General features: G+C 52.1%; 1 protein-coding gene across 3 annotated transcripts in view; it reads left to right on the forward strand.

The window, feature by feature from the left end:
• The window catches only part of STK10 (serine/threonine kinase 10), a 122,881-nt gene that overhangs the window by 18,025 nt on the left and 80,459 nt on the right, over window positions 1–24,397 (forward strand). For 2 of the 3 annotated variants that reach the window (XM_045792108.2, XM_045792110.2), the window contains exon 2: window positions 7,337–7,501. In XM_045792108.2, coding sequence (XP_045648064.1) covers window positions 7,337–7,501 — 165 coding nt within the window. Of the gene's footprint in view, window positions 1–6,276; window positions 6,449–7,336; window positions 7,502–24,397 lie in introns of those variants that run through there. The other variant, XM_045792109.2, reaches the window with a different exon arrangement.

A 24,397-nucleotide genomic window follows, 5' to 3' on the forward strand; every position in this document is an offset into this window, starting at 1 on the left:
CTGCCGCCCAGCCACGCTGCTAGGAGCCCTCACTCGTGAGTGGTCACCACTGAGCTGCTTCTTCCCCCTCTTTGACAGGAGACCTTTGTTTCTTCCTAGAGAAAGAAATACATGTCTGAGGCTGGGTCTGGAACATGGGAGTGAGTTTTAGATGCCCCCTCACCTTGGTGAGAAAGTATTTTCTGCCAGGTGCGGCCGTGTATGCAGAGCTGCCAGTAGAACTTTTTGCAGTGACGGCAGTATTCGGTTTCTGCTCTCTTCAGTGTGGCAGCCACCACGCTGGACAGACGAGGGTGCCCATCCCTGGATATAGTGAAGACAAGGTCAAGATAAAGTGGTCCCTTCTGGGCACCATCCCCAGTCTGTCCTTGCTGGGACCCCTGTGGATAATTGTCAGATGTCATTGAGTGAAATCAATTTTCATAAACCGCTTGTACTCCTTATGCTCTGTTTTCAGGTCCTCCTTATTCGTGGATGCCCAGAATTTTCCCCAAAGTTCTAACTTAGCTACAATTTTATTATCCTGCTTTGTCGACTGTTATGGCTATTTTCTCTCATTACTGTATTGGCCTCCTTTTTATCGTTTTAAAGGGTTGCTCCTATCTCACTAAGTCAACCATTGTCTTACGGTTGAACAGTTAGTTTATTTGCATTTTTTGCCATCATTCCCGACTACTGTGAACATGATCCTAGTACCTTTCTTTTGTTGTCTTTATTTGAATAATTTCCTGGCCTTAAATTCTTAGGAATGAGGGATAGCAGGCTTTAAAAACCTATTGCCGGTTTTTGTCTTCAGAAGATTGAGCCCATTGTTGTCAGTAATGAGCATACCCATTTTACCACCTGTTTGGTCTCCAGCACTGGAGGTTCCCGTCATTCCTTATTTCTGGTAATTTAATGAACAAGAAAATTCTTCTGGCAGAAGAATCCCCTGGTGTCTGTTGCCCGTGGCCCGTGAGTAACCACGTTTTCTACTTGGGTCTTTGTGTCCTGGACTATCAGGTAGGTCCTCTGAGAGGCCTCAGGGAAGGTCACTGGGTAGGTCGTGGCGACCCGTTTGAAGGTGGCCTCTGTTACACGTGCGTCGTGTGGTGAGGTACGTCTGTGGACCTGTGTTCTCTGCTGGAATACCCCCGGAGATGGCAAACTTACTTACTGTCTGGTGGCAAACGTCGGAAGTCCGGAAGGGGGTTTATTGGCTCATGTAACTGAAAAGTCTACGGATAGATCCTGTCTTCAGGAACAGCTGGCTCCCGGTGTCCCCAGACCTCATCATATGCCCTCCATTTGTGGGCCCCGTTGCCTTTGTCAGGGCCTCCTCCTCAGGCAGGGTCTCTGAAGGATTGGCCACATGGGCTATAAGACTCTCCAGTCTTTCATTCTGTCAGTTTAGCAACCCCAGAGAAAGAAAAAAGCTGCTTTCCTGATAACTTAGCCCCAAACCCCAAAACCCAAAACTAACCCAGAACCACCCAGACACAGCCCCGTTGGCCTGCTTTGGGTCACTTGTGCAAGTGTGAGCCACTGGCTATGGCTGAGAGGGTCAGGAATGGGTGGCTGGGCCTGGGCTGTGCACTGGGACCTGGTGGGCCCAGCTCCTTATGACTCCCTTGTACCAAGGGGGAGAGGCAGTTGCCAAAGGGAAGGAGAGCTGTGAGTCTGCAAGGGGATAAGGCAGCTGTCCCAGATTGGACCTTGGTCACTGCATTCACCTTTGTGGACTGAGTTTCCTTATCTGCAGAGGAGATTGGGGAGTTGGGGTGTAGGAGTGGTGGCTAATGTTCTTTTTGGTCTCTGAGTTCTGCGATACCAGCTCTTTCCCTGGAGGAGGAGGGAGGGACACAGTGATCAGCCTGCGGCTGGGAGGAAAGGGGGTGGGCCTGAGGGTGGTCCCCATCAGCTGCTGCTTTGTGGTTGACTTTTAGGAAGCCCCTGGCCCCTGACTGGACTGGCCGGGCCCCTTGGGTGGGGCAGGGCTCCCTGCTGGGAGAGTTGTCCCCACCTCCTCCAGGCTGGGCCCCGAGAGCTGCACAAGGGGGAAGATTGTTCCCACAGAGGTGCCCGGGCCAGTAAACACAAGTGGCCACTGTGTGTCTGCTCTCAAGGGTGTGGGCTGAGGCGTTAGTCACTGCCAGCCAGCAGTGGAGGGCTGGGCGAGGGCTCCCCCGTCCTTCGCTGGACCCCAGCCTTGCCTCAGCCAGTGGGAGAGATGGACGTCAGAGGCCACAGGCAGCCACTTGTTCTTTATGTGACTCCTTGCCTGTCAACTCCCACAGGTGCCCCATTCACTTGGACTACCTTAGCTTTCCAAGACCCACCCACTCTGCAAGATGCCCTCACATCTGACCACGGAGGGAGCCTGGGCGTCATTTCCCCACCCTTCTACTGTACAAGGGGGAGACTGAGGCCCCAGACAGCCCCTTTGCCGAATTTGACCTCGGGCAAAGAGGTCAGCACATGGACGCTGAAGCCACAAGGGCCTGAATTCACCTCCCAGCCCTGTTATTTACCTGCTGTGTGTCCTCGAGCAAGGGACTTCACCTCTCTGAGCATCAGTTTTCTTCTCTATAAAACGAGGCTCTGAATAGTACCTGCTGTAAAAATTAATCACGGGGATCAAACAGTGTCCTCTGTGCCCTCTCTAGGCCCCGTAGCTTCGGCTAGTTTCATTTTCAAGCTCTGCTTGCAAGCGCGTGTCCCAACAGCCCTAGGCCTGCCGCCTCGTGCCGGAGGCTGGCGCCGAGCGGGCTTTGGGGCAACGTCAGCTGCTTCTGCTCCGGTTCGGAGCTTGCATCTCACTGGCTAACGTGACCACGTTCTTCTCCCTGAGCCAGTCGTGTTCTGATTGACCAGGACGAGTCACCCACCCCTTCGAGAGATGGAGGCCGAATCTGATCTCCCTTGTATTTTGGGGACTGGGAATGCGGGCAGGTTAGCGCCACGGAGGAAAAGTCGGGAAGGGTGAACTGTGTCATGGGAGGGCAAGGACTCCTACCACCAGTGCTCCACCTAGACAGAAGTGCTCTCGTTCACTACAAAAGCATCTCACCTGTAACATGAGCTCAGGAAATAAGGGTTGAATGAAGGAATAGGGAGGGAAGAAGCTGATTCCTGGCAACCTAGTGTAGTGAAGACCCCAACTCACAATCCTGGGTGGGTCTTGCTACCCCTTTGAGCCTTAGTCTGCTAATCTGGGAAATGGGCATGATGGCTAATACCTGCCTTAATGGCTTAGAGTGGATTAAATTTTGGTATTTTGGTACCCAGCCGCTGCCAAGCGCGTTGTTGGTCGTGGTCTTCATTTGTCGTTAGCAATGGGAGATGGAGCAGGGAACCCTGGGTGCTCGTCAACAGGGGCTGGTTCGGAAGAGATTTGGAGCTTCGGCTCTTTGAGCAAGGAGGGCTTGCCTTTGGATCCGCCTTTACCCCCTACTTGCTGTGTGACCTGAAGCAAATCACTGTGCCCCTCGAAATCTCAGTTTTCTCATCTGTGAGTTGGGAATACTAGTCCTTATCTCCAAGGGCTGGATGGAGGACGAAGTGAGGAATTCCATTTCAGGCCCGTGCTGGCACACGGTGAGTGCTCGGGGAATGTTAGCTGGGTTTATCATCAGCTATGATTATTATTACGTCCTCTGACATCGGGGTGAGCAGCTTGCTGCCTCAACCAGGCTTTTAAAGAATTAAATTTTGGCCAAGTCACTTGAGGCGCCACGATTGCTGCCAACTCACCCCTTTCCGGCAGGCTCTGGTCTCTGTAATCTGAGCGAGGTGCTGGGCAGCGGGTGTCCCTCGGTGTTGACACTGGGGCCCAGCTGGAGGCCCAGCCCTGTGGTCAATGCTGCCTTTCAGGGAACGGCAAGGCAGGTTCTGTGTGCTCATGGAAACAGTCCCTGCCTGGGCCTCCCCCACTTCGGGGAGAAAATACTCTTTTAAGGAAACCCAGGAAGAGGTGTCGTGTAGCCTCCTCTACCACCTCTCAGGAGTGGAAGGTGAATGATGGGGGGGGTTCTTATGCCCAGCTCAGCTCCCCCCTGTGCTGCTCTGGCTGGGGGTCAGGAGAGCATGGTCAGGGTGGCCACCGTGCTCCCCCGGCCCTAGCTCTGGCCATCCCGCTGAGCTCTCCGCCTTCCTCTCGGTAAAGGAGCAGAGCAGGCCTCGCCTCCTCTTCTGGGTTCGGAGAGAAGGAGCGTGCGTGTTGTGCAATGTGTGAGGGTACTTTGATGGTCCTCTCGTGGGACACTCGAAAATCAGCATTACCAGAAATGAAAGGGCAGGTACACAATCAAGTGAGAGAGAGAGCGCGTGAGAGAGAGAGCGCGTGAGAGAGAGAGCGCGAGAGCGCAAGCACCCAGTGGCCGAATGCATGAGCTTCTCCGGTGTTCTCAGCAAGCTTCCACAACCGAGCTTAGGGGAGAGGCCCGCACTCAGTTCCAGCACCAGGACGGACCCCGGGGAATGGCCCCACATGAAATTCCTTCCCCGCACCGGGCTCCTGGGCCTCATGTGGAAGGGGCCGTGTGGAGGAAGGGCGGGCCTGCCAGAGTGCAGACCTGGGGGCGGGGGTCCAGACTGTCTCCCGTGTTGCCGGGGACGCTGCTTCAGACTCCTCATCTGTGCATGAGATAGTAATAGCACCGACATCGTAGGGTGGTTGAGGAGATAAGTGAGTTAGCATGTGCTGAAGTGTAGACCAGTGACGTTGATCAGTGGGAGACCATTGTTGTCACTGCGTGGGGGCCTGGGGACTCTTTGCAGCTCAGTTAACAGAAACAGTTACCTAAACTGAAAATAAATTTACAAATGAGTATAACAATTGCCTACTGACATCACTCCCTTCCAGAAAGTTCCCTGGCGAGGATCGACACCCCCTCTCAGTTCCCCTCCCCCCATGAGCATGCTGTCTAGTCACTGGCAGGAGAGGCGTGGGTCTCCAAATGGACCTTGAAGCCAGGGGCAGGGTTGCTGTGTCTCTGCTTGACTGACGGAGCTACCCAGGCGCCCCGCTCGGTCTCTGCATGGAGGGTGCCCTGGGCAGGCCTGGCCTGGGAGTGCTCGTAGGTGTCTGCTGGCATCTGGTCTTAGAGGCCTCTGAGTTCTGGAGATGATAGACTCTGTATAGTAGTGGAAAGTGCACAGAGTCTTGGAAGCTAGAAGGACCCAGATTCAAATTCTGCTACCACTACCCTAGTTCCGGCCATGTCCCCCCTCTTCTCCCGTAGGATGGGGACACTGAGGTGCCGGGGGCTGTGGTGTCATGTGGGGTGATGGGAATGCCCATGGTCCTTCATGGGGTGCTAGGCATGCGGGGGCAGCTGGGCCATCACCATTGCCAGTGGATCGCGTTGCCAAGTCGTTGTGTGAGGTGAGTGGTGTGTGAAACTGTCCTCAGGAAGGCCCCGCAGTGGAGACCGGCAGGGCTGCTCACGGAGTCCAGGGCGGCTCGTGTCCCCCAGGCTTTCCCGCAGGTCGTGGTTCAGGGGCTCCAGACGAGTGGCTTGCTTTTAGGGCCCGTGTTGTAGGCAAGTGCGCTGTCTTGAAACACCCGAGCCCCGAGCCGCACGGTGAGTGGAGGCTCCCGGCGGCAGCCCTGAGGCTCGGGGGCCACCCGGGGGGCATGTGGGTCCTGCTCCCTTTGCCTGGACACCGGCTCCTCGTGGCCGGAGTTGCTTGCGCCGCTTCGTGGTTATTTCTCTCTTGCTCTCACTTCTTAAAATTGTGGTAAAATACGTGTAACATAAACCTGACCATTTTTAGCCATTTCCAAGTGCACAGTTCAGTGGCGTTAAGTACATTCACAGTGTTGTGCAAGCTTCCCCACGATCCGTTTCCAGAACTTTTTCCTCATCCCAGACAGAAACTCTGTCCCCATTAAACACTACCTGTCCATCCCCCTTGGTGGCCTCTATTAGACCTTCTGCCTCTGAATTTCACTCCTGTAGGGACCTCACATAAGTGGGGACGTACAATATTTGCTCTTTTGTGACTGGCTTTTTTTTTTTTTTCACTTAGCAGAGGGTTATCCATGGTGTCAAAATTTCCTTCTTCTTCCTCTTCTTCTTTTTTTTTTTTTAAGATTTTATTTATTTTATTGGCGAATGAGAGCAGGGGAAGGGGCAGACGGAGAGGGATCACGACCTGAGCTGAAGGCAGATGCTTACCTCGTGGGGCCACCGAGGCGTCCCGGAATTTCCTCCCTTTTTAAGGCTGAATAATATTCCATTGAACGCGTGTACCACTTTTTGTTTCTCTGTTCACCTGCAGATGGACGTTTGGCTTGTTCCCACCTCTTGGCTTTTGTGGATAGTGCTGCTGTGAACATGGGTGGACAGATAACCTGCTCAAATCCCTGCGTTCAGTTCTTTTGCATTTATCCCCTGGAGGGGACTGCTGAGCTGTGGGAGTTCTATGTTGAACCTTTTGAGAAACCCCCAAACTGTTGTCCATGGTTAGTGTGCCATTCTGCCTTCCCACCAGCCACGCACGAAGGTTCCAATTTTTCCATATTCTCACCGACACTCATTTTTCTTTTTTCTTTAAAAAACTTTTTAAAAGATTTTATTTATTTGACACAGAGAGAGAGAGCATGAGAGCGCACAAGCAGGGGGAGTGGCAGGCAGAGGGAGAGTGAGGAGCAGACTCCCCGCTGAGCAGGGAGCCGGATGTGGGGCTTGATCCCAGGACTGTGACCGAGATCACAACCCAAGCCAAAGTCAGATGCCCAACTGACTGAGCCACCCAGGTGCCCCCGGTTTTCCATTTTGATATAAAAAATGTCATACCCAGGTGCCTGGGTGGCTCAGTCAGTTAAGCATCTGCCTTTGGCTCAGGTCCTGATACCTGGGTCCTGGGATCGAGCCCCGTGATGGGCTCCCTGCTCAGTGGGGAGCCCACTTCTCTTTCTCCTGCTCCCCCTGCTTGTGCTCTCTCTCTCTCTGTCAAATATAAATAAAATATTTTTTTAAAAGTTTCGTACCACTTTATTGTTCAGTGACTTGGATCTCTTACTGAACAATTCAACAGTCTTTCCATGTTGGTGTTCGTAGAGCTATGCCGTTCTTGTGTTCTTACTTATCCCGTAGCATAGGTATGTCGTACTTTAAAAAATATATTATGAAATGCCGAACATTGTTTCTCACGCAAGCCCCCTGCACTGACATAATGAGCAGCACTGGCCATTGTCAAGAACAGCGGATCTCCTGCTTCGGCCGCACAGCCCCCATCTGGACCCCTGGCCTCTGCTGGCACACTCCCACGGGCCTCTCCGAGCTGGCTTCCCCGGGCTCCGTTTCCTGCTGGGCAGTCCTTGTTGACCTTCTTTGTCTCTACTTTGCAGGCCAAGAACAAGGAGACAGGTGCTTTGGCTGCCGCCAAGGTAATTGAGACCAAGAGTGAGGAGGAGCTGGAGGACTACACGGTGGAGATTGACATCCTGGCCACCTGCGACCACCCCTACATTGTGAAGCTTCTGGGAGCCTACTACTATGACGGGAAGCTGTGGGTAAGGGCCGCCTGCCTGCCCCCTCTGGGTCCTTGTGGCCTGGTAGGACGGGGCTAGCCTGGTTCAGAGGTTTTCGGCTCTTTCTTAGTGTCTGCTTTGAAGCCAAGGGCTGGGGGGAGAAGGAGGTGAAGCAGGGGGGCTCTAGGTCCCCTGTCCTTCCCTTTGTGCAGAGCCTCCCCGCTTTTGGGGGTGGGGACACTGGTTTAGAGCAGGGAGGAATTCTAACTTTAGGGCCTCCAATCCCAGCTCTGCCACTTACAAGTTGGAGAGCCCTAGGCGAGTTCTTTACCTCTCTGCCTCAGTTTTTCCAACTGTAAGATGGGAGTAGTAATGGTACCTAGCTCGTATGGTTACTACAGCGGTTGAAGAAATTCATCCATGATCAGTGTTTAGAAGCGTACCTGGCAGGTGTTAGGAGTTAGGTGACTGTTGGTTGTTTGTTATTTGTAATTGTGGCATCGTTACTACCACTGCCGTGGCTGCTGTGTGGGGATTCTTTTCAATGGCAGCGCCAAAGAGGGGGGCCTCTTAACAGCCCCCATTCTCCGTCAGCGGCCTTAGCGAGATGCGCAGTGCAGATGCAGCTTCCAGCCCCACCTTCCAAAGCCGGCCTCACCCCTAGCCTCTCGAGAGGAGTTCCGCTGCACCCCTGCTGTACACAGGGTGCGTCTGCGCCGCGCAATGCCTGTCCCGGGGACACTCGTCTAGTGTGAATGCCTCTCGGTGTATAAAACCCAGGCTTCCTAGAACGTAGGTGCCTCTTCAGACTGTTTTTCAACAAGTGTTTTATATGTAAAGCAACATATTTATGTCCCCGAAACTCAGTACATTTGTCACAAAGTTGCGTGCAGGAAAAGCCTCACGCGAATTATAGATGCACTTGGAAGACTGTCAGAATCACGTGTAGATTTTTGCAGAGGGAGCCGAGGGGTGGCGGGCCGGGGCGTCCCCCGGGGTGCTGCAGCTGGGAGAGCGGCCCAGGTCCGTGCGGCTGCACACAGCAAGGTTAATCAGGAGTTGGTGGTCAGCAGGGGTGTTGGAAGCATTCGACCTCCTATCGTGGTAGTTTCTGATGTGTAGAGAGAGCGTTACTATGCTTTAGGAAATTAATGGGAAGTTAGGAGTTCACAAGTGGTGTTTTACGATTTTTCCCATTTAAAATAAGGGGAAATAGATCCCAGGTTGGCTTTTTTTTTTTTTTTTTTTTTTTGCACAGGATGCCTAATTTTTAGGAACACACTATTTGACACTTGATGGGGAAATCTGTGTTTCATTTGTGAAAAGAATCCTGCTGTTTAAGAAAACCAAAGGAGAGTTTAGAAGCCATCATCAGAGTCGATCCCTCTCCTTGCGCAGAAGTGAAGGAAGCCAGTGTCTGAGGGGAGCGAGAATGTGGCCCCCCAGCCCCGCCCAGAGCTCTGTCCGCTGACACTGCCTCCCCTTCCAGTGCTGGAGAGAAGCCAACTTTCCTTTGCCTCTCTGAGCATCTCCTTGGGGAGCCTCCTGGATGTCACTGGGGGGATGAAGCCACCACCTGACTCCAGCGGCAGATTCCAAAACCCTTCCTCATCTGCCGTCTGCAGGTGTCTCAGGAGGTGGTGAGCGGGACAGGGACACGGGCCCAGAGAGGGCGCGCTCTCTCGCTCACGGTCACACACCTGCGCCTCCGTGTTTCCCCTGTCCCGATCCATGGAGCTGCTTTTTAAAAAGCTCTCCCTTTAAGAAATTAAACAAATATTATATATATAGTTAGCAGAGAAAGATGAGAGTATACAGAAAAACAAAAGAAAAAAGAAGATTAAAACCATTTTTCAAATTTTCGTACCAGAGATAACCACATTTAGAATATATTTTTCTAGCCTTTTTTTTCTAAAAAAAGAAAATTCACATACATACCCATACCCACAGGTTTTTAAAAAGAAGAGTTGATGCCATACTTATTACTTCACCTTTAATCTTTTTATTTAAAGTCTTTTTTTTTTTTTTAAAGTAATCTCTGCACCCGGCATGGGGCTTGAACTCACCACCCTGAGATCAAGAGTTGCCTGCTCTACCAGCTGAGCCAGCCAGATGCCCCATTTACTTAAGGTCTAATAAGAACAACTTTTCGCGTCAGTGGGGAAACACCTGCGTCGTCATATTTGATTATTCAGTAGAATTCCATCTTCTGACTGTGCCGTTCTCCATCGTTGGGCGTTTACGCTGCTTCCTTTTTTTTTTCTGTTAGAAACAAAGTTGTGATGGACGTCTTTGAATTTTTGTATTCTTGTCTGTGAACCTCTTTAGGAAAATTTTTAAGCATTTTAAGTGTCTGTTGCTAAACCAGCCTCACAGCACCACTTTTCATGTTACACAAAGGAGTTTCCCCATCTACCTGCCCACCTGCCACACCCACCATCTGCTTATCTGTCCGTCCATCCTCCTGTCCATCCACACAACCTTTATTGGACTGCTGATTATGCACTCATTGAGAAAAACATCTTTTATATGTCTGTCCCCATGATTGATTGTGGCCGGGTACTAAGTTCATGACTTTCCCAGGTCCAAAGATAATACCATCCACAGCTAATAATTACTGAGGGCTTACTGTGCGCGAGGCCTTTCAGCTGTGAGTTTTACTGGGATTATGTCATTTACTTTTCATTCTATGAGGTAGTTGCTTATTCCCCATTTTACAGATGAAAATAAGAAACAAAGAGGTTAAGTAAGTTCCCACCCAAGGCCACGCAGCTAGAAAGTGGCAGCGTTGGAAAACCAAATAGAGAAGGACAGCTTGTAACAGGGCTGTGACTGTCATGAGGTTGTTTCAATAGATACATGAGAATGTTCTGACCCAAAGTTGCCTCTAGGGCTGGTACTTTCTTACGCGGGGCTGCTGTTTTGGCCAAAACCATTTCTTTATTTCTTTCTTTTTTTTAAATGATTTTTTATTATATTATGTTAGTCACCATACAGTACATCCCCGGTTTCCAACATAAACAAAACCATTTCTCACCCTCTTCTCGTGTAGCTGCCCCTACCTCCTGCACTTGTTACTTTGTAGACCCTTAAAGGTGCCATGAGGACTTTTTGAAGATTTGAGTTTTAGACATTGTGAAATCAAGGCAGAAGGTGCTGGAACTAGGTGGATGACGGGGAAAGGGTCTCCCACGGAAAGGGCAGCATGGACGGTGGTCTGGAGGCATGACAGTTGTGGTATTTGGATAATGGGTGGTCTGGGATCAGGGGAGCATGTGGAAAGATGAGGGGAGTAAGTGGTTGGAGGCCATGTGTTCAGGGTTTCCAATGCCAAGGTGAAGAGTTTGCATTTAACATTTATTTTATTTTTTTATAAAGATTTAATTCATGTATTTGAGAAAGAGAGAGCAAGAGCAGGGGAAGAGGCAGAAGGAGGGAGAAGCAGGCTCCCAGCAGGGAGCCTGATGTGGGGCTTGATCCCAGGACCCCGAGATCATGACCTGAGCTGAAGGCAAAGGCTTAACTGACTGAGCCACCCAGGTGCCCCTGCACTCAACTTTTTAGATCAGTGGTTCTCAAAGTACTGCCCTCAAACCAGCTGCAGCAGCCCCTGGGAACTTGTGAGAAATGCTAAGTATCAGGTGCCAGCCCAGACAGACCTGCTGAATCAGAAACTCTGGGTGGAGCCCAACACTCCGTTTTGGGAGCCTTCAAAGTGACTCTGATGCTTGTTTAGCTTTGAGTACGGTTTCACGTAATGGGGACTCAGTGGCAGTTTTCCACAGGGGAGAGACATTTTGTGTTTTAGAAAGAAATCAGGTCTGAGGGGGCAAGAGTAAAAGCTTCGAGGTCAACCAGAGAGCCTGAAGAAAAGGATGTGAGATGGGAACATTATTAGGTCAGCAAAGGCTGCAAAAGGAACATTTGAGCTGTATCTTGAAGGATGTGTGGGAGTTCTCCGGCGTGACAGGAGAAGGAAGAGCAGTTTGGATAGAGAGACAGCTTGTGCAAAAGTATGGGAGGGAGAAGTCTTCTTCTGAGATACAGGGTTGGAAGGTGTCCTGATTTCTTGGTGTTTCCTTCTGCGTGATGGTTCTTGGATCCAGGCCTCCCGTGTGGCTCCAAGAGACATCTTTGCCATGGTGGCGTCTTTGACAAAACCCTTTCTGGACCTGGGGTCTGCTCTCAGGGCTTGGGCTTTGGGATGAGAAATTGACTCTGGCCCAACTGCCCTGGACCCTTTCCCCAGCCATGGCATCCAGGGACAGACCCTCCCCCTGACTGGGGCGGTGGACATTCACCAAGCCACCCCACCTACAGTCTGACAAGATGAGCTCATTTTCTTCCAGAATTTGTAATCTTAGCAAAATCCTTTCGTAGTTTCTCAAGCCCGCTTCTGCTTTCGAACATCAAGTGGAGCAAGTGAGGGAAAACAACCCAGAATATTGTAGACCAACACTGTCCAGTAGAAGTGTAATGTAAGCCACATATATAACTGTAAATTTTCTACTAACTATAGTTAAAAAAAAACAGATGACGTTAATTTAAATAATACAGTTTTTTATTTTTTTATTTTATTTTTTTTTTTAAAGAGTTTATTTATTTATTTGACAGAGATAGAGACAGCCAGCGAGAGAGGGAACACAAGCAGGGGGAGTGGGAGAGGAAGAAGCAGGCCCATAGTGGAGGAGCCTGATGTGGGGCTCGATCCCAGAACACCGGGATCACGCCCTGAGCCGAAGGCAGACGCTTTAACCGCTGTGCCACCCAGGCGCCCCTAAATAATACAGTTTTTTAATCTAGTATATCAAAAATATTATTTTGACATGTAATCAATATAAAATTTATTAATGGGCTATTTTACTACAGTTTTCATTCTAAACCTTCAACTCCAATGTGTGTTCTACGCTGAGAGCACATCTCAATTCAGGAGCTAAATTTTCACCGGAAATCTATATTTAGGTGTCATAAAATTTACAGTTGACAAAGTAGATGCAAAGTTGTCTCAACGCTCTTCAGTGTTTCCTAGTAACAGAATTGAAGGTCAGTTTTTAAATTTAAATTAATTAAAAGTGAACGAAGTCATAAATTTAGTTCTACACTAGGCACATTGCACGTGTGGTTGGTAGCTGCTGGATTGGGCAGTGTAGACAATGCAGCTTTGGGTGTGGATCCAGGGCCCAAATATGAGTGAGTGCAGGAAACCCTGGGCTGCCCTCCTCAATTTCCTTTAGTTTATAACGGCCCCTCCCCACCAGCATCCCTCCCGTTCCCCCCCCCCCCCCCCAAGCCCTGAGCCAGATTTTGGTCTCTGGGAAAGTCTTCTAAGGGTTGGGTCTGTTTTCCAACAGGCCTTATGGGAATGGGAGAAAGTGGGATGATGGGAAGTATTTAACAGTCTCCTCCCCGAGGAGAACAGCCCTGGTGTATAGCATCGGCCAGTTGCCGTGGTGTAAACATTCTACTTTGGTTGATTTCAGGCTACAAACACCATGTCACTGACGGAGCTGGAAAGAGGTTTGCAGTAGCACTCAGCCTCAGGATTTTGGCCTCACCGATATGGTAGATGTGAATAACTTCAAGAGTATAGATAACAGCAGAATGTGGTAAAAGAATTAGGGAAAGGATGAGTTTTGAGTGTTTGTAATCTTTGTTTTTAATACCACTCCAAAAATTATAAAGTTATGTAGCTTAATTTTTAATAATGGTTGTGTTTAACAGCCGGCTTACAGAAATTCCTGGAAGTTTCACCATCAGTTTCCCAAGCCAGTGAATGCCAGCTCTAGCACACCACTGGAGCCAGGCCAGAGGTGTGTTGACTAAACCACAGAATGCTGCAGCTGGGTGTCACATAGCCATTCACTCATTTGAAGATGAGACAACTGCAGACCAGAGAGGGTGTGGGATTTACCCAAAGTCACACAGCAGATTAGTCATAAGGCCAGATATGCAGAAGTCTTCAAAGACCACGGATGAGAAAACCCACTCACGTTACACTTCTTATAAAAAAGCCCTTCCCCAGCTCCCCAGAACATATTCCACACCCAGGACATGGGCTATAGTTGGCCGTCTATGGCTGCTTTCCCAGACCCCTTCTCCAGTTCTTCTAAGCTACGTGGAGGCAGCACCTCCAGACCTTTGCTCACCTAGTACCCTGCCCCAGGGCTGCCCTTCCGCTGTCCTCTGCGGTCAGCAAGACCATCACTGCCTCCATGAGGCCTTTCACTTCCCGTATCTCTAGGTGGAATTTACCTTCTTTTCTCTCCTCTCTGCCCCATTTGTTCTCTCGCCTTCTCCCACACACATTTTAGCAGTTGCCAGTCTTGGTGTCACCTCCGGGACACTGGACCCTGCCTTCACTCTCGCCCAGGGCCGGTTCAGTGCAAGGGAAGGAGTGGGGGTCCAGGCTGCTCCCCTCTAGAGAGCTGAAGCTGTTTGGGGCCTGCCCTGCCCTGGAGAGAAGGAAGTCCCCCAGAGCATGCCCTGAGACCAACTTTGGCCTTGTTTGTGAAAGAAGCAGTTCTCTAGTGAGTGGTAGCTGGTAGGAGGAGGGAAGGAATCTTCGTTCCTCTTTAGCTTTTCCTTGTGCGGAATCAAAGGGAGGGGAGGGTGGCTGGAATCCTGCTTTTGCACGTGGTGAGGATTTTGAAGCCTCTTCTGATCCGTTCCTGACCATAGGTCTTGCTCAGGCTTTTTCTTTCTTTCCTTTCTTTCTTTTCCTCTTCCTCTTCCTTTTCTATCCTTTTCCTTTCCTTTTTTTCTCTCTCTCTTTCTTTCTTTCTTTCTTTCTTTCTTTCTTTCTTTCTTTCTTTCTTTCTTATTTATTCATTCATTCATTCATTCATTCATTCATTCATTCTAGAGGGCAGGGGGTGGGGAGAGTGTGTGCAGGAGTGGGAGGGGTAGAGGGAGAGGCAGAGAGAATCCCAAGCAGACCCTGTGCTGAGTGTGGAGCCTGGGGGCTCAATCTCACCACCCCGAGATCATGACCTGAGCTGAAACCCAAAGTCGGACGCTTAACGGACTGCGCTACCCAGGTGCTCCATGGCTCGGCCTTTTTGACAGAGCACAGACCCTGCTGTCTTAATCTGTTACCTGTTCGTTCCAGAACATCTGGCCCTGGCCTCTCGAAGCCTGGGTGATCTCGGAGGAATTAAGGCTGTGGCCCTGGCAGACCTTCATGTACTCATTTAACCTAGTCTCTGTTGGAACCCTTCCTTGTGCCAAGCCCTGTCCCAGGCCCTCTGGATACAGAAATTGATGGAGGCAGGCTGGGTCTGTGGGACCTGGAGGGGTTTCATGCAGGAAGGAAATCAAACTTGAGCCGGCAGGGAGTGAGGCCTAGGGACAGGGCGAGCCACCTTCCGTGTGTGGTCTGGGAGGCCTCTCTGAGGAGGTGGCGTTTCAGAAGGAGCCGGTGGAGGGAGGACCGAGGCTACGGCAAGTGGAAGGCCCTGGAGCGGGAGTGTGTGAGCTGAGCTCAAAGACAGCAAGGGGCAGTGTGCCTGGGTTGGGGTGGCGGGAGATGGGAGTCGGGAAGGTGGGGGTTGCAATCTTATTGTAGGTGTCGGGAAACCCCTGGGGGGCTTCAAGCAGGGCAGTGCCTTCTTCAGCCATCAATCCAGTTAGTGTCTGAGTCCCTTCGCTCCGCCTCTGTGCCTGTCCCATGCATGTGTTCTCTTCCTTGCCTGCAGCGAGGGAACTGGCTCCAGTCCTGTCTCTTGGTGCTCTCATGGATCTTAGCTAACCTTTGGGCTCTAGCTCTTTAGCACAAGTGGCATTGATGGTAACACAACCTATCTTGTGATAAGGATTAAGTGAGGCATGCGGGTCAGGTGTGGGCAGCAGCATCTGGCACAAAGTAGATGCTTAGTTAATGCCATTGTCCCTCTTTCCCCTCCATTCCCAGCCCTTTGTTCCCATTCCCTCGATGCCTTCCAGCTCCTTCTACCCCCGGTTTCCTGCATCTTCCTGCCTTCTGGCTTCTCTGCCTTTTACGTGGTGAACCTTCCTGAGGCTTCACTGTGATCATGTCCCCCTGGAACAATAAGAAGGCTAGTGTGAGGGTGGATGACAACATCAGCAGAGTGAGGAAGGGCCTTCCTGGGCACACAGCAGGCCTGGCCATCCTGGAGACCTGGCACAGGTCGAGTTCAGAAGTCCCTGTGCCCCCGAGTTTCATCTGGTCAGAAAGTTTTGCGGTGACTTAATTTGCCCAGCAGTCCCCTTGCTGAATACTGATCAGAGCAGTGACTCCTCTGCTTGGCATGGACGGTCTGCACAATCGTGGCGTCTTCCTGGGTTTTCCCTGGGTGTGAACTCACTGTCCTCAGTGCTGAATCTCTAGTTATATGATACTCTTGCTGGGCTGCCTCTTCTACTCCTCATTCATTCTGCTTCCTCTGTAATGGTTAGCCTTTTCTTTTTTTTAAAGTGACTCACTTTCTAGAAATCAAATAGACTTATTTAAAAAGAAACTTTCATCTCACTGCCCTAAATGGACAACTAGGACCCACTTGCCATAAAACGAAATAAAAGAAAATAAACGAATTCCGTTAAATTCTAACCCGGTCCCATTGCCTGCCAAAGACTTCAGTGGGCACTGCCAGGCTTGCTAAAAGGAAGTTGTCACAATGGGCCTCTTCAGCACATTAGTACTGACTCTCCACTCCCAAGGGGGCCCCCAGAGTAGCCCCGTGGACTCTGGTCTCCACCAGGGTTTAGATCATTCTCTGTGTGTATGTGTGTGTGTGGGGGGGAGGGGCTGCCTTGTATCTTGGACAATGTTTAGCAACATCTCTGCCTCTACCCACCAGATGCCAGTAGAACCCCCACCTCCCTGCTCAGTTTGACAACCCAAAATATCTCCAGATGTTGCCAAATATCCCTGGTGGGGGGGGGCGGCAAACTCACCCCCATTGAGAACTACAGGTCTTTGCCGTTAAGTCTTTTGCCATTGGGGGTGGAAGGGTATCAGCCGTACCAGGCAGGCTGTGAGCCATGGCCCCTCACCTGTGGGTCAGCCCTTGGAGTAAGTTGCAGACTGATGATCTCAGGCCAGATTGGGCCTTGCAGACACTTTCTGTTTGGCGTGCGAGATGTTTTTAGAAATTTGTTGCTAGCACTTTGTCAGATCCTGGCCTCGACCATTCTAGAGATGGGGCTGTAGAGGCTACCTTTCTGCATGGCAGCAAGTGTCAGGGGCCCCACAGACAGGGACGTGCTCTCCGATGAGCCTCAGACCTCACCACTCCCTGACGTGTTCCCGATACCAAGGCCTGTTTGCCGTTGCGGTGTGCTGCTGGTTAACTTTACGTAGAGCTGAGAAGACGTACTTCTTACCTCACATCTCTATCAAAACTGAGGAAAGCGGGGACAACCAAGAGGATCGTGTTTCTAGAAAAGTGTGTGAGACCACACTTTTTCATATAAGCAGCTTCCTTTGTCCCACAAGCTAGCTACCCAGACCTGGTGGGCTCTGAAGCCAGGACTGCTGGCCTAGGGAGTCTAAAAATAGGCTTGTGAGGGCTCTGTGAACTTCCCGAACGTGTATGCCAACATGTATGTGTGTGTGTGTGTGTGTGTGTGAGAGAGAGAGAGAGAGAGACAGAGAGACAGTGAGACAGAGAGACAGAGAGACCGACTGACCCAGAAGGAGTGACTGGGGGCTTTTCAGAGAGTGGCTTCTTGTCTGAAAGTAAACATTCTGCAAAGAGGAAGTGCAGGCCCCAGGGTCACAGTGCCGGGTGTGGATGGGAGGGGCCCTCTGTCCACACTTGTCCACATGACCGTATGACCACATTTCACCGCCAGGGTTTCTGCGGCTTGTCGCCTCGGGCTCGGAGGGCAACTGTTGGTTGCTGACAGAGATTGCATATCTGGCCTTAAACAAGCCAGAGCTATAAAGAGAAGGTGATGGTAGAAAGTGGCTAGCAGCTCTGTGTACATCTGGAAAGTTGTTCGGTGTGGCAGGAGCTCGGGGCTGGCGTTAGGAGACCCGAGATCTTCCCGGATCTGAGATGCGCTCTCTGTGCGACTGTAGCCAAGCGCCATCACCTGTCCGTGCCTCTGCTTCCTGGCCCGCGATGCGAGGGACTTGGAAGGGTCGGTCTCAAGCAGGTCTTTCCACCTACGTTGGCTCATTTTGCCCTGAGCCATGTTTCTCTGAAATCCTGAATGCTGGATCCACGGGCAGCAGTATTGTGGGCCAGGACCCGTTTCCTTGGGCTGCAGGGTGCTGGTCCCCCTGGGGTCGCCTGGCATTCCCTAGCCTCTCCTCCCCCTCTGGATTGGGTCTGTGGGGCACCCACTTGTTGGGGAACACACACGTATCCACAGTAGCGCCGTGTAGCCCCTGGACGTCTGCACAGGCGTCTCGGTCCTTGGAGGCCGATGTGTTACCGCTTTCTTGCCATTCCCCTTGTACAGATAGGGCGCCCTGAGACTTGGGGAGGGAAAGCAGGGAAGGAGGCTTGCAGCTTCTTGGACTAGAGGGTGAATCAAGAGGTGGGGGGGAGGGGTGGTGAGAAGGCAGAGTTAGCAAAATAGCTGGCCTTTGCTGGGCTCTTTCATGATGATCTCACCGAATTGTCACAAATCTATGGGACAGAGTTGTGGTCACTTCCATTTTACAGATATGAAGACCGAGGGTCAGAGAGAGAGAGTGACTTGTCTTGACTCACAGCCAGGTTCCAACCCAGATCAGCCGGGCTCTAAAACCTTGTCTCTTCCCCCCTGCAGTGCCCCTTCCTGGGTGCCAGCCCTGGGCACCCCTGGGAACAGTTCAGAGAATACAGTGTGTGACCCCCTGCCCTCCTAGGGAGCCCATTGTTCAGCAGAACGTTGCTTGGCAGTGCCTGGTGGGGAGGGGGACCTGTGGCCCGGGAATCCACCCAGCTTCTACCTCGGGCCCAGCGGATCCTCCTGGCGCTGCCTGGGTCCTCTGGCTGGGCGCGGGTGGGGTCCTGTAGCTGGACATGGGGACAGACAGGCTGGAGTGCCCTGGGGCTGCCTGGAATCCTGCCATTGGCATGGCCCGCGTGGGGTCTGGGTGTCCGTTTACAGGAGCCAGGGTGACTCTGGTCTAGGGATTTGCCCGCCATGTTCCCTAGCATGTCCTCTTGGGTTTTGATTGCCATCTGACCCTGTCAGCTGGCTGTCACCCCCTCCTTGGCCCACCCGGTGAGCCTCAGATCCCTTCAGTCCATCGGGCATGGGCTTTGGGGTTGCCTAGACCTGGGTTGGAATCTGACTGCCCCCTGTCCTGCCGTGTGACCCGAGACAGGTCTCTTCATGCTTCGGAGGCTCAGTTTCCTCATCTGGACACGGAGGGTGACGACACTGACTTCACAGCACTTTGTCCAGGGTTAGAAACCCAGCACGTCCCAGCTGGCGGACAGTAGGAGCCCCGTGCCGGGCACTTAGTTAATTGGTCAGGGGTGTTGTTCAAGGTCTAGAAGGGCAGGTAAGCGTGTAAACCAGGCTCACAGGCTGCATCGAGGGCAGGCTTTTCCAATTTCTTGAAATCACACAAACCTTTATAAATGGACATCTTTCGCTTAAGCATCCAGGCACCTGGCTGGGCTGGAAGGATCAGCAGCTCTGGCTCCGTGGGCCTGTATTTCTGCGAGGCGTCTGGGACCTGGCTGAGTCTAGCTGCCCGTCCATGGGCACCTGCTCTCCTGTCTGCCTCCACCCCCAACCCTGGGCAGCATTTATGCCCTTGCCGGGCCCTGAAGAGAACACATAATTCCAGTCCTGGGTGGGAAGTGGGGACACAGAAGAGGGGATGGGGGGCCGTGGAGCTCTGTCCTGTCTTCCTTGGGTTGCTGTCTTCTTAGCGGTGCCCCATCCGGTCTCTGTCAGGAGGCCTCGGGCGCGTGTTGTCACTGAGGGGCACTGGGACTCCTGCAGCTGCCGCGGAGTCTGGGAGTCCCCGTCATGGTCACTCCTGCCTGTGTCTGCTGTCCACATCCACAGACTCCCGTGACGGCCCGAGACCTCGCAGGAGCTGGCGGGGCGGCCAGCGTTCGTTCACTCGTTCGCACACTGGTTTGTGGACCCCCCCCCCCCAGGCATGTTTATGGACCATCTCAAATGTCACAGATGTTTAACAGATTTAGTTGAAAATGGTGTCTCCTACCAAGCAGGCATTGCCCATGATCCTGTTTACTCCACGTCGTAAGGATTCGTGAGGCCTTCTGACCCTTCTCCTCTGGTCCCTTCCCATAGGGCAGGGCCACGGCCCTGGCTCCTTCCTCTCTGTCTCTGTAGGGACCCTGGCATAGCTGACTTCAGGGAATGGTGGCTGGGCAGACAGATGGTCAGACGGATTGAAAATGTCTGTGTCTCTCCCCAGGGACTACAAGTTCAGTTTGCACGTGCCCCAGAGTCCAGTTCCAAGCCCGAACTTGGCCTTTCCTGAATGGTGGTATGACGAGGATAGTGGTGATGGCGATGACCATCCTCGTGATGACAGCGGCTGTTGTTTGTCACGTTCTGACTGGGTGCCAGGCACTGTGTTTGTTATTCCAATGCGTGCAATCTCATTTAATCTCCCAAGACTGCATCAGGGTAGGAATGAGTTGCCCCATTTTACAGATGAGGAAACGGAGACCTGCAGTCACCCAGTAGCAGCCTTTAGACTCGGGCTCAGGGGACTCTGATTCCGAAGCCAGTGCTCCTGACCTCTGGGCTGGACAGTACCAGATGGGGTGAGGCACTCCTGGATTCGAATCACCTCAGTAGCACGCCAGAGCTGCCCGGGGACTGGGCTCAGCACATCAGGAGGCGGTGCCACTTCTGTCTCCTCATCTGGTGACCCCACCCCAAGGACTGTGGGAGAGGGGCCCTAGCATGTACTGGACAGACTCAGAAGCTCGCCAGATCATCGCTTCTCCCCTCTGCCTTGGCAGAACTGCCTCTCTTACCCCCAGAGCCCCAGGGTCACCCCTGTGCTCCGAGTGCCCTTCCTGCCCGCTGAGGCCACTCAGTTCACATGGCGCCTTCCGCGGGCTTTCTGTGGATGTGGCAGGCGCAGCTGGGGGTGGAGGAAGGAGGCACAGCGTTCCAGGGAGGCCTTGTGGGTGTGGGCTGCCCCACTCAATGGCCACATTGTCTGGCCTGGAGCTCAGAGGTGCGGAGGATTTGGGACTCCACCTACAGGGACAGGCTGCTGAGAAGCTGGAGACATTTCTGTGTTGGCTGTTTTGTGTTTGGTGGCTGCCCTGTGGACTTCTTTCCACAGACCTCTGTTGAGTAACCAGAAAGCTTTTGCCTTGCACACTGATGGGGTGTCCCCCTGCCCAGGGACCCGTGCCTCTCAGAGCAGGGAGGCCTGAATGACTGTAGTACTGTCTGCTTCCCCAGGAAGAAATAAGCCCGGAGAGGCAAAGGGCTTGCTCAAGGTTCCCTGCTTCAGCCATCTTTGTGTCTTGGAGTCAGGCAGACTTGGGTTTATGTCCTGGTTCTGTCCCTTATGTGCTGAGTGGCTTTGGGGAAGCCCTTTCCTCACAAAACCTCAGTTTCCCCACCTGTAAAAGAGGGATAAGTATAACTGCTCCCAGTAAAGGAATGCTTAGCACAGTGCCAGTATGCATTAGGTGCCCACTCATGGCAGCCGTCAGCTCTACTCTCTCAGGTGGCAGAATTGGGAGGGCCTGGCTTCTGTCTGGCTTTCTTTGCCAAATCTGGCTGTCAGCAATGTTAGTCACCCTTTGGCCGTTCTGCCCTGATTTCTGGGCATCTTAAGGCCACTGAAATGTTTCCCTTGCAGTAGTCATTCACGTATGCAGTGAACACTTACTGATCATGTGCGAGCTTCAGGCTCTGCTATTGGATGGTATGAGTGGACTTTGGTAAGTATAAACGACTTAACTCTATGATAAAGTGACTTCAGTTCCTCACCTTGAGCCCTAAAACGCCGGTGTTGCAGATGACTGACAGCTGTTCAAAGCTTCATTTTCCAGGTGTGGAACTGAGGACTAGAGTAGGAAAGGGGTTTTTGCTGGCCCCACAGAAGGACAGTGGCAGAACTGGGACTATGTCCAGACCTCCCGGCTCTGTCTTACTTAATATTAGTTCCAGGAATGTTGCCAGTATTTATTTATTGAGCACCTTGTGTATGCTCAGTGCTCTTACTGCTTCAGGGAAGGCCGGGGAGGTGAGAGGCCCTGGGCCCAGAGCAGAGTGTTGATGCCTAGTCTCTGGCTTGCGCGTGCCTCAATTGTCCTGCGGGGACTGCTGGGCTGTGGCTGGGCCGCCCGATCCTACTGCTCGGCCCTGCTGCCTCTGGGCTGTAAAAGTTAATGTCCAAACCCTGTGGGTGGTCCAAGCTTTCTCTTATCTGGGCTGGGACATCCTAGCTCCCTTATCTCTGGGTGAGCAAGCTCCCTTGGTATGTGCGAGCTGACCAGTGGGGCCCAGTGGGGGCTGGAGGAGGAGAGAGAGGCCCTTTCCCCTACCCACCCGGGGCTGCGACTCAGGCTTTTTGTGGCTTCCTCCCTGAGGCATGAGGAAGGGGGGATGGGGTCACTAGGTCTCTTCCGCTGGGGAGGCGAGCAGAGCCCAGACTTGGCACCCAGATCGCCCCCGGTTCAGGTCCTGGCTCTGCCACTACTCACTTCATCCGTTCACAGCCTTGAGAGGGGTGGTGGGTCCTCCCTGGCTGGGAAGGGACCGGCTGTGCTCTGGGCTTCTGTGGACTCAGTAGCCCTGTCTGGTATGGGTGGTCACGGACTCCTGCAGCCTCCTCGTCTTTCTCTGTACTGGGAACTGGGTTTAATTCCGTTCAGTGTGGACACAATAAAAAATCTCCTACTGGGTTTTCTTTTTTCTTTTTTTTTTTTTTTAAAGATTTTATTTATTTATTCGACAGAGAGACAGCCAGCGAGAGAGGAACATAAGCAGGGGGAGTGGGAGAGGAAGAAGCAGGCCCATAGCAGAAGAGCCTGATGTGGGGCTCGATCCCATAATGCCGGGATCACGCCCTGAGCCGAAGGCAGACGCCCAACCGCTCTGCCACCCAGGCGCCCCTGGATTTTCTTTTTTCTTATTCTGGTTTTAGTTTGTTTGCTTTTATTTAAAAAAAGAAAAGAAAAAACCCCCTTAACCAGGCCTTCATCTGTCTGAGCTTTAGCTTTCCCATATGTAAGAATGGGAATAAAATATCACTAAATGCTAGTAGCAGTTGTTAAGACTTACTAAGCATTGACTTACTGCGAGCCAGGTAATGTTTTCAGGGCCTGGCCTACATTATCCCGTTTCATCCTCACAATCAGCCCCAGGAGGTGTGGGCATTTTGTAGGACACCTACCGCAGGTCGTGAGTGGAAGGTAAGCCACGCAGAGCACGTGGCACAGCGCCTGGCACAGAATAAGCCCTTGAGTCCAATCAAATGTCATGGATGGGGAAACTGAGGCTGACCCCAGGTCACTGACCGGGCAGGCAATTGCCTATGGAAGGTGGAGGGCACGGAGAGAGACCGTGTCGGTAAGACGGCCGCGTACCTGGGTTTTCTCGGTGCGCTACTTACAAGGGCAGAAATCACCCTGTGTTTAGCCTGGAAGGTGGATCTGGTAGGAAGGGGGGATTTTTAATTCTGGCTCCATCAGTCTTAAGGAGTATTGAGTTGATTCATTTGCACAACTCCAGAGAAGTTGACGCAGGGAGCACCCCCAGGCTGCAGAGGGAGGAGAGACTTCTTGAACCCAGCCTCTAGTGCGGTGCTGGCTGCCCCCCCCCCCCCCCCGCCCGGACACCCTGCCGGGCGGGCTCATCTCCCAGGTGCGGAGATGGGTTTTCTGAATGAGAACTCCAGGAGCACAAGGACTGTTTTTCACGGCTATGTTCCCAGTGGCTAAAAGAGTAGAGGAACAGGGTAGGTGCCTGATGAATCCATGAATGAGTGAATCAGTGAATGCGTGAGTGACGGGAGAGGTGATGTGACCTGCCAAGATCGTGTCACGAGGCCATGACCCTTACGCTGTTCCACGACTGCTGCTTAATCTAAACTGATGGGGAGGCAAACACAGGTTTCCAGTTTCCTTTGGCCTCTAGCCAGAGAATAAGCCAGCAGCTGCAGCCTGTCCCCCGTCAGGCACCCTCTGAGCGAGTGTATGGGCTGGCGTCTCCAGGGAAACAGCTTGTGAGTGGTGAGGAGGGAGACCGGTCACGGCGAGGGTACTCCTCTGACCAGAGGGTCTGGAGGGAGCGAGTGCCTCTTTTACCAGAATGTGCTCCCCGTAGCCAAGCTCAGGCAGACCCTTCTTAACACAGGGCAGCTATTGTGAACAGCTTGGCTCACGTGGGCCAGGTTCAAATCCCCGCTCTGCCTGCACCTGCTGTGGGTTCCAGGGTAGGGCGGGAGGGGACTTCCTATCTTACAGGTTGAGTCGAAACCTTATAATTAAGATATTCAGGTGCCAGCAGGGAAGATGTCTGATGTATTGTAGGCCTTCCGCGCTGGTTGGGGAAGAAGTTGAGCCCAGGGAAAGGGATATGAGCTCTTCAGTCAAAGCACCTTATCCAAATCCTGGCCTCATCTCTTAGTAGTTGGGGATGTTGACAAGTTACTCTCTGTGCCTCAGTTTTCTCATCTGGAATAGGGGTGATGAACAACAGCCCATGCATCAAGTCTGACCTGCCCCTTGTGTTTGCAGGTGAAGGTGTGTGGGCATGCAGTGGTGCCTGTTATTTCAGGTTCTTCTGGTGCTTTCTAGCTACAAAAGCAGTCTGCTTGTGACAGAGACCGTCTGACTGCAGACCTGAAAACATTTACTCTCTGGCCCTTTACAGAGAAAGTGTGGTAACCCTTGATCTATAGAATGGGAATAATAACAGTATTTTTCTTGCAGACCCGTGGGTGGGTAAAATGAGCGACTGAATAAAGAGCCATGAAGGGCGTGGGACAGGGCATAATGTAGTTTCCTGAGCTGAAGG

Source organism: Ursus americanus, chromosome 15 (genome assembly GCF_024610735.1).
Source record: "Ursus americanus isolate L20-20 chromosome 15, mUrsAme1.1.p, whole genome shotgun sequence".
Classification (NCBI taxonomy): Eukaryota; Metazoa; Chordata; class Mammalia; order Carnivora; family Ursidae; genus Ursus; species Ursus americanus.